The sequence below is a fragment of the Salarias fasciatus genome, chromosome 20 (assembly GCF_902148845.1).
Source record: "Salarias fasciatus chromosome 20, fSalaFa1.1, whole genome shotgun sequence".
NCBI lineage: Eukaryota > Metazoa > Chordata > Actinopteri > Blenniiformes > Blenniidae > Salarias > Salarias fasciatus.
Window position 1 is genome coordinate 22,288,765 of NC_043764.1, and position 9,891 is coordinate 22,298,655.

Consider the following 9,891-nt stretch of genomic DNA (forward strand, 5'->3'; position numbering starts at 1 on the left):
CAAAGAGGGAAAACATTAAAGAACAGCTGTATCTCTTCCTCTTTGGTTTGATTCTCCTATTAAATGATTACATGTCTCAGTCCAATGCAACAGAACTACTTATATAAGTCACGTGTTCATTGACTGTGTGGGACCTTCGTGTCTCTGACAGTTCAAGTTTCATTGAGCTGTTATTCAGTATAGAAGATCCGAAAGAATTTTAAAAATGGGATTAAACAACTTTAATGACATACTTTATGCCACCATGGCTAAAACTCAACGCCACAGGCCGACAGAGGCTGCAAACATTGATCTACACTGCCACCGCGTGGCTGTGTCTGATAATAAATCTCACTTCTGCTAAAATAAAAATTAAATTACCTGCTTGATTTTTATCAAATTATCTTCTGTAATACTCATGCTTTTTGTTTGGTTTTTTTTTATTTCCATTTGGTTTAATTAGGGAATTAGACACGTTCTTCAGATACATACCGTTTGGAATTTCAACATTCAGGAAACTATTTATCCCCAATTGGAGGAAATTCAGTTTCAGTATTTGCTGTTGTTGTTGCATTTATTACACAGAAATGGAAATAAAACAAGCTTCTCTCTGTTTCATTGGTTAGTAATATGCATCCCTAAAATTACCCAAGTGTGGGAACATATAGAGGGAGCAGTAAAAAAGAGATTTCTAATGGAAAAAGTGAAACTTCATTAATTCACCCACAAGCTCTTTCTGTATGAATTATTCCAAGAGGAAATGAGGAGTCTGCTGCATTGCTGAGGTGTCAAGAAGTCCAGGTTGCTTTGATCGCAGCTGTGTTGTGCTTGTGGTGTCTCTCATCTCCCTCCAGACCAAACTCCACTGATTTCCAGTTCATCTGAGGCCAGTCAGCTGGAGGGTCGAGCTCAGTCATCAAACCAGTTTCAGGCTGTAATGAGGACCGCTAAATGATAAAAATCCATAAAATGTACATGCTTTTAGTCTACAAATGACATTTATAAAGTGTTGGAGGATGGCCCTCCACACCCCTGTTACTAACAGGAGGTGGAGTCGATACGCAAGTTGGATGTTTTTAAATTTTCAAAATTTCTTCTTCCACAACTTCAGTTCCACTGTGAACAAATAAAAATATTTAGTTTGACAATAAACTCTTTTCAAAGCTAAAATCTCATGCTGGGCATCTACCTGACCTTCACATTTTTCCTGCTGCCACCGAACACCTTCTTTAAAAAAACAAATAAACCACTTTTTCTCCAATGTTTCATTTTCAGCAACAACACACAAGTGGAAAATACATGGCAATTTCTAAATTTAAAAAAATTCAAGCTTAAAGAATTTTTTAAATGTTTGAAATGATTATGACATGGGATCTTAAGTAATATTTCAGTTTTTTTTCACACTGTAGCTTTTAAATTCATGAAGTATAATTATAATAAATCTTACCAGAGGCTTGAATCATTAGAGAAATAAAAATATCAAATCGTTTCTCATTGATGATTCAATTTCCCAGCATTTTTTACACACTGTGTGATTTTATATGAAGTATCCTGCATGTTATTTGAATTTACATAACGCTAATCAACATACACAAGCTCATGACTGAACGAACCCGATGCATGTTTGTAAACCGAGTGTGTGAAGCTCACCAATCATGTAAACCCTCAGAGAGTAAAATCAAACAGCCGTTTTATTAGGTCTGAGTCAAAAGGTGGACATTTATTTTTCAGCAAACCAAATCAACTAAAGCAACAAAAACAAGTTTTTTTTCCCCCCTAACTACAGTGTTCTATAAAACACAGCACACAAAATATAACTTTCTGAACATGTTTATGAAAAAACTCCAGATTATCCGATAAATTCATCCATGGATTAAACACGTATTGCCTTGTCCAAAAGACAACACTCAAGTATTATTTACAAGGTTCATTGCTAAGAAAAGTAAGCAAATACAAATACTAGATTTATTACAGTGCACCCAATGATGGCGCTGTGAATTTAGCATTTACCGACACTGTGCACAGCAAAATTATGTCCTCTACAGTCTTGTAAGTAATCATCCTGCCGCACGCTTCGTGGTCACGGGCATGCCATGATGGACGCATAGAAAACTAACATAATAATAATAAATACAATAGTCTGAAGAAGAGAACACAAATCCGGAAAAAACAAAACAAAACAAAACAACAAAAGCAAAGCAATCTTTCCGAGAACAAACAAATTAAGTTAAAAGACAAAGAAAATACAAAAAAAGCACTATTTATTGTCGGAGCGTGTTACAAAAGTGTAAGATTCACAGAAAAAAGGTGACCAAGTTGCACAATGATTTCAAACATCGGAGATGGGTTACAGATCAATAGCAGGGGTGTGAAGGCTGGCGTGGAACAAGACAGGAGGAGGAAACACAGGAAGGCTATTAAAACAAGAACGGTTCCTATTTACTACAGTAGAGTACACGTTTCTTTATAAACAACCGACGACAACCAGAGTGTGTAAATGTCTTCCAAAGTCAGTGAAGTTCTTGCATCACAACTATCCCACCATGATCATCCCTGAGAACAAATTTTGGTTCAGTACTCCGAACGTCTGCAGTGTACTGTCATCAAATTTAGCTTTCTTTTTTTAAACCTCGGAACTTTGGAATGCCAACTAATAATGATTATATTTATATTATTATTAATAAGAGCTCTTCGGGTTTATTCATCTTAAGGATGAATTTGAAACGATACCTTTAATGCCACAAAGGAGCAGCAATCAGAATCTCGCCTACATTTATGCAGGTTTTTCCGTTTATTCTCCGTCCCTCCCAGTGTTCCCATCACCCGGAAGAACACCACTCAGAAGGATTGATGGACAGTTTTTGCCCAGGAACAAAAAAAAAATAATAATTTTTTGGCAAATGGTAAATCAGAGTACATCAGAACACACAGTACCGACTGTATAAAATAGGGGAAACATGCTGCCTTGGCTTTTTCATTACATTTAACCCTGATTTTAAATGTTTTTGTGTATTTTAGATAGAAAAGAAACAAAAAATTCTGTGCATAAGAATGTCTAACGTCAGGAAGAAGAATTCCGCGTTTGTTCTGCCGGTCTTCGTCAGCTAACCATCCTCTTCGTCTTCCTCGTCTCTGGTCCCTATGGTGACTTGACTTCTTCAGCGTCCCGCGTCCTTTACATCCCTCCTTTCCTCTTAGACCTCCTCCTCCTCCTCTTCCTCTTCTTCCTCTTCCTCCTCCTGGTCGCTGTCATCAGAGCCTAATCGAACAGATGTGAGCTTACAAGGAATGGTTTCAACTCTCCCAAAAAATAAAAATAAAAAAAGAATCACTCCATAAACCAGCTGAATCCACAAATAAAAGGAACAGAAGCAGAACGTGTGGATAAGAGGAAGACCCCAGAGGTTCCCTGACCACCCGTGATTGAACTGGAATAATGGCACATTTGTAGCACTTGCTGTTGAGAGTGATGTCTTACCGTCGATCACAATTTCTCCACCATCATCCTCCTCCTCTGGGCTCTCATCTGAGGAGGACATATTTCTTGTCTATTCAGTTTAGCCCGCATTACTCAGACATTTACACTTCAGCTACAACACGGCCCGGCGAACTCGGTGCTAAGAGATCGAGGTGGCGGCGGCGGCAAATGCAGGATTTTGACACAGAGAGAATGATTTGGTAGCAGGTTTTAGAGGAAACCCGTCTGCAGGGGCACATTCGGTTTATTCGCAACAAGCTAAATCCACCATGTGGATGTGGAAGGGGTGGCCTGCTACGCATGTGACACTTTTTATCTCTTCACCAACCTGCACTTGGAGCTCGGTCCGCCTCCTCTTCCTCGTCGTCCTCCTCCTCTTCATCCCCCTCTTCCTCCTCCCTGCTTTGGCCTTGTTCAGCCTCGCCGGTCTCGTCGCCGGGTTCGTCATCGGAATCGGATATCACCACGCAGTCGTCTCCGTTGCCGTTGTCGGCCGCTCTGGCCCCGGTCCCACTACTGCAGGCGGAGAGAAACGAGGCACACCTTTCGGTAAACTAGACATACGGCTGGAATCACTCTGAAATCTACCGATTTAACGCGGTTTACCTGCCGTTCTCCCTCGGTTCCCAGAGAGGAGTGAGGTAGTATCTGAGTGGGTCTCTGTACAGGTCATCCTTCAGTATCTGAACACAAAAACAAAGGGTTTTTTTTAGAACGGATTTAGAGTCAAAATGATTCGAAGCCCCATGTTGTCAAAAGGATTTCAAAGCTCAATGCAGACTCCTGCTAACATGATGCTAATGTCTGAGATTCCTCACCAGCTGTGACTGTGACCTGAGCAGAAAACATCCTACTTCCCCTAACAACTGTATATGTCCTAATTATTTGAGGTACCATTGTGAAACAGGCACAATCTTTCATTCAATAAGTAAAATCTCCGCAAAACATTCAGATTTTAACCCTTTTGAGGAAACATCTTGCACACTGTGACGGGTGTTAATTCTCCAAAATAAAATACTGCTGCCACCAAGAGGCTGGTTTGTGGGTTACAAATGAATTTTTAAAGAAACTAAACTTTATTTTCTCTTTTTGACAATGTCACAAACCACAAAGTCATCCTGACTGTTACAACAGTGTTGTCATCTGTACCTGCGCTACATCATCTTGTCCTGGGTTGCTGTGGTCACCGAACCAGTGGAAAAAAGTCTCGTAAACGCCCCGCGACGACTTCCTGGGTTCGCTGAGGGCCGTCAGATTGTGTCCACGGTGCCACAGGATGGGGTTGGAGAAAGACATCGGCGAGCCTGAGATGGACGAGCAGCAGACATCACACTTTCATCCAGAATTTAATCTGAAACATTTTACTCAGGTTGAGCCATGCAATTCGAGGGCGATGCTTCACACTGGGTCCGTTTATAGGCACATGTACCTGCCTAAATCTTAATCTCATCGATTTCACTCTGTCACAGCTGCATATTATACGCTGAGTTACAGCTTATAATATGCACATAATGTGCACACCAACTTAAAGAAGCCTGATGATTAACTTGTTGCTGTAAATTTTCCTTCGTCCAGGTCGGTGCATCAGGTCGACTGGATCACGAGGTCCAGCTGACCTGATTCAGCTGCTTTGACATAATTAAACCAGGGTTTATCGATTATCACATTTTGGAAATTGCAATGTGATCTCCATCAGATAATTATCTGACTTTGATGGTTATGTAAATGTCACTGTCGTGGATGAAATTACATTAAAAGTGCAGTATGTAAGATTGAAGAAAAGTCACTTTTGTGCAGTCGGTGATTAATAACTAGAAATTCCAAATCTCAGTTTCATTTGCTATTATAACAGTAGTCAAGGCATTCAGCCAGTGACACTTCTTCTCTTGCTGGATTGATAAGTGAATCACGACTACAGCTCATATTTAAAAGTCAAATCACGATACAGTACCAGCTCAGCTTTGATGCTTAAGCAGATATCAAGACGGATGATCATGAGAAATTAGACAATCTGTGGATGTGTTAACCTATTGATTGTCACACTGTGGTACATGGCATCCCTCTAGCAGAACATAAAAGAAAATTGTTTTTCAATCGAAATCAAAGTTCATAAAACATTACATTAAATTTTGTATTACTTTTTTTATTTCAACTGAATAAAAGCTGTCATTCCCGATGTTCGGCTTGCTGCATTTATCAGCGATAAAGTTGAGCTGGACTTTATTATGACAAGTTTATGAGCATGTTATAAGGCAGCTGCTTTGGACAGGGGTGGCTGTGGCAGGAAAAACATAACAATGAATAAATCGCATGAGAATGAACCTCTTAGACACAGACCCCAAACTCTTCACTACCAATGATTTATTTTTCAGGTCTCCCTTATTACTCTGTGGTAACTGTTTCTTATAACCTATCACGTGCTTTTGTGCATCAGAGCACATCATTTTTGGTGGTTATTCCATCAATTTTAAGCTTGAAATATCTGTTATTATGAAGGCACAAACCCTCATAACACACAAATGCAAAACAAACTATAGTGGAAAGCCAATGTATTGTACTAATCTTTAAAATCTATTTGTACCTTACTACATCCTACATCTATTAATTAGCCATGACCACAGTGCCACATGTTTTACCTCCCATACCAAGATGCAGCTCCTTCATGATGATGTTGTTCTGGAAATAAGGGTTTCGTCTGAAGTGGAAGCGGATCCTGTAGCCCATTTTGTTATTCTTGAAAGATTCAATCTGGTAAAAGGAGTGAAAGAAAAGCTTGGTTACTTTCTCCACGTGCATGTTAAAAGACAAAAAAAAATCACATGGAAGCATTGAAACACCTTACCTCCAGATCTGTCATGTAACTAAGAGCGTCTTCGTCAGTCTCGTCAATGTGAGCTGAGAGATGAGGATGGTTCAACAGCTGAAACGTGAAAGTTAAGGAATAAACGGTTTTAGTTTTGTACACACACAAAAAAACAGAAGGGATACGTGACACTCTTCATCCAAAGGATACAGCTGTCACCCAAAAGCCGGGGATGGTTTTTGTGATTGAGCTCCTCTGATCCAGATGTGGACGTCGCTGGCGGCTGATCTTCAGCTCCAGCCGCTGGTGAAGCCGGGCACTTTTCTTCTCCAGAGCTTCCAGTCTCATCTGTACTTGTGCTAACAGGGCCACAGACTGCCTCATCTCTGGGGCCATTTTTACTGAGACGATGGCACACTCCCCATCATCATTGTCCTCATTGTCTGACGGGAAAGAGGAGCTCGGTGTGGAGGAAGATCCAGACACGGACTCATCACCTTCATCTGCTTCAGGCATGTCGTCTGCATCTTCTCTGTCAGTGCTGTGCACAGATGTGGAGCTGTCTGCAGCTGCAGCCTGTGTTTTGGACCCTACTCTTGCAGACTGGTGGCCCCCACGTTGCTTGAATTTGCTCCCCTGTTTCCCGTGCTTAGCCTTCTCAGATGAACAAGGAGTCTCTTGGCTGTCTTCTCCATCTCCTCCTGTCAGACTGGCGAGTGCTTCAGCAGCTGCTATGGCTGCAGAGTCGGACTGGTCCAGGGGAGTTGGAGGAACACGCTGCTCTGGGCCCGCTGCCTTCTCCTTTGCATTGGCAGATTTCTGCGTATGCGACGGCTGCGGTTTGTCCGTGTCGGTAGCATCGGGCCCGTCAGAAGCACTGGAGCTGTTGACAGGCTGAGCGCTGCTGCCATCGGCGCTGTCTGAACCGCGGTCCGCCTGTAGAACAGCTGCTGTCACCTTCTCGCCTTCTTTAGCCTCGCTCTCGCTCCCAGACGCCTCCTTACTCTCGGCTTCACTGTTTTTGCTAATTTCCCCCGTTTCATCTGACTCGTCACTCACTTTTGCGGACTTGGCCGGAATCCCGCCTTCATCCCGCTCGGCTGCTGGACACCGTTTCCTCGATGCAGAGTCAGCGGACTGTTTGCAGTCCGTCAGCTCACTCATGCTAGCTAGCTAGCAAACACGCTAGGTAGCCCGCGAGCTCTTAACGAAATAAATCTAAATGCAAATCGTCTGCGCGGATGTACTGGCTCTAAAATATACCTTTGTGGTGTTGGTGCTCGAGTCGAAGTGCAACCTACATTCTCAATGGAGCCCCAGCAGGAAGCAACTCTCGTATTTCACCGAGGCCTTGCGGAACGCCACAAATTAGCACGCTTGATGCTAACGCTAGCTAGCCTCCGTTATCAAGTCCCGGTGTCCTCGTGGTGACGAGCGCGTCGCATTGTATGGAGGTAAATCCCAATAACGAAGGAGTAGCGCCAAACAGCCGAACCTGCACGCGCTGCGCCGCCCGTAGCCAACAATACGCGTTGTTTGTGTTAGTTTTAGGCTTGCATTATCCGTTAGCTTACTATCCGTGTAACGACGTGATAGAAAAACAATGCGCCGATTGGCTGTGGCACGCCGCGCTAAAACGTCTCAGCCAATCAGGGTCAAGGGTGTGTTTACACGGTGACGTACCTGCGGCGGCGGCTGGATGCGGCGTCGTGATACACTGTTCACAAGAGGCACTGTAAACTGCATTACGTTTTAACGCGCTCTGAGTTAATTAACCCTTCTGTATACTGTTTTTTTTTTCCTGATTTAATTATTTCTTAACATGCCAGAGGCCAGATGTAGGGTTGCTCCCAGATACTGTGTTTATATTGAATGTATATCACACAAAAACAATGGAGTCTGTTTCTTGTAACATAACTACATATTTGATTTTAGGAAAATAGCACTGCACATATTTAAGAAAAAAGAATAAATGAACATAGCAAGTAGTTGTACATTGACGAAGTGGTTAATAATTTATCTGCTAATTGTCTGTGGTTGGAGTTTGGCTAGGAGGCCAGGAGTTTTGCTTGCTTTTCCTCTGTGCAAGCCCTTTCTGAACGCTACAGTTATTTGCTCCCACGGGACATGGTGAACATGAATTGATGCGTTTGCCATGTTGTAATGACTTTCTTTCATCTTTGTAGATGCTTATTTTCAGTTCATTTCTGATGTACTTTATGTATGACGGATTGTTAGCTTTTGATCTATGCACTACCAATCACGCACAGTTGTGTTGTGCTGAGTCATTTTGCCTCGCAGTCAGAATTAAGTACCTTTCTGTGCAAAGTTTACATGTGTTTCCTCTTTTTAGATCTTCTCTGAACTCTTCCATTGGCCATGAATAACGCATCTGAGGCTAAAAGTGACTATAATTTGCTCCCCGGTGTAAACATGAACGAATGAGATGTCCTTTATGTATTTTCCTTGCGATGGACAGGCAGCCTCTCCAGGGTTTACCATTTGTTCATGACCTGATGACCTCAGATTATCAGATGTTTAATGCACTTCACTTGAAATAAGACATCCAACATGACACAAAGCAAAGGATCAGATTAAATGCAACCTGATTACAGATGTCAACGGGTTTCATTCTTCCTATGGTGACTGAAGTGAAGGGTGCCTGAAACATCTTGCACTATATGCTTTTGATCAGAAACATTACATGCCGTCTAATAAGAGGAGCCAGAATCTTTTTAAATGGAAACAAATGCATGATTAAGTTGTATGCCAGTTCAGTACTTCAAAAATGATGACATAAACTGGAATTAATATTTACAAATTATCTCCAGGAAAACTGAATATCTTTACGTTTCTAAAATCAAAATAATGGCAGAAATGTTGCAATGAATTGCACATTTCTCAGAGTATACTTAATCCAAGGACTCCCAAGCACACACAGTGACATAATGGTGTGTGCTTTAGGTTCACTGGATGGATGAATGGATAGATGGATGGTACTAATAAGCATGCGTAGTCATGTGTAAATCACATGTGCAGGAAATACAAAACCAATACAGTCTTGAAGAAAATCTCCATACAGAAATAACAACTTTGCATTTTTACATTTTTGCTGTATTATCGGGTGTTGAAATAACAACATACAATTGTTTGCATTGCCATAATTAAGCAGTATTTTAAACACTTGTTTTCAAGACTGCAAATTTATTGAAACTTGGATCCGAGACACAATTCAGATCAAGTAATTTACTTCAATACTTTTGAAATCATGAGTCACTTGTGAACCTGCTCACAATGGGATCTGACAAATGTTTTGATCCCCTTTTCAATATGTTTTTATTCGAGGAAATTGCTGTTGCAAGCCAGTGTTCTACACTGAGAAGTGTGCTTAGGAGTAGGTATCTTACACTGGGAAATTAATCTGAATATTTTCTTTGAACACTGCAAATAAATGCTGTCAACTGGTATCTAATACTGTGCTTTAAACTTTTTAATATTCTTAACAATATGTAGCAGTGGAGTTTAACCATTGTACAGTTTTCATTACCCCTCTCCTGTGTGTAAATAAAGAAAAGGGAAATTAGTAATTATTCACACATGGCTACAGACTGCAGGCTTCAGCTGCAGGAAT

General features: G+C 41.4%; 1 protein-coding gene across 4 annotated transcripts; it reads right to left on the reverse strand.

Moving 5' to 3' along the window:
- Window positions 1-1,678: 1,678 nt before the first annotated feature.
- On the reverse strand, window positions 1,679-7,858 carry tspy (testis specific protein Y-linked). 4 transcript variants are annotated; one of them, XM_030119063.1, is made up of 8 exons: window positions 6,471-7,858; window positions 6,300-6,377; window positions 6,094-6,205; window positions 4,607-4,761; window positions 4,064-4,140; window positions 3,786-3,973; window positions 3,458-3,505; window positions 1,679-3,238 (listed from the first exon to the last, which is right to left on the reverse strand). In XM_030119063.1, the coding sequence occupies exons 1-8, from the start codon at window positions 7,422-7,424 to the stop codon at window positions 3,174-3,176; spliced, it is 1,677 nt and encodes a 558-aa protein (XP_029974923.1). In that variant the 5' UTR covers window positions 7,425-7,858; the 3' UTR covers window positions 1,679-3,173. The 4 variants fall into 4 exon arrangements, with proteins under 4 accessions (XP_029974923.1, XP_029974922.1, XP_029974924.1 ...); XM_030119062.1 differs by having other exon boundaries at window positions 1,679-3,505; window positions 6,103-6,205; XM_030119064.1 differs by lacking the exon at window positions 3,458-3,505.
- Window positions 7,859-9,891: the final 2,033 nt, after the last annotated feature.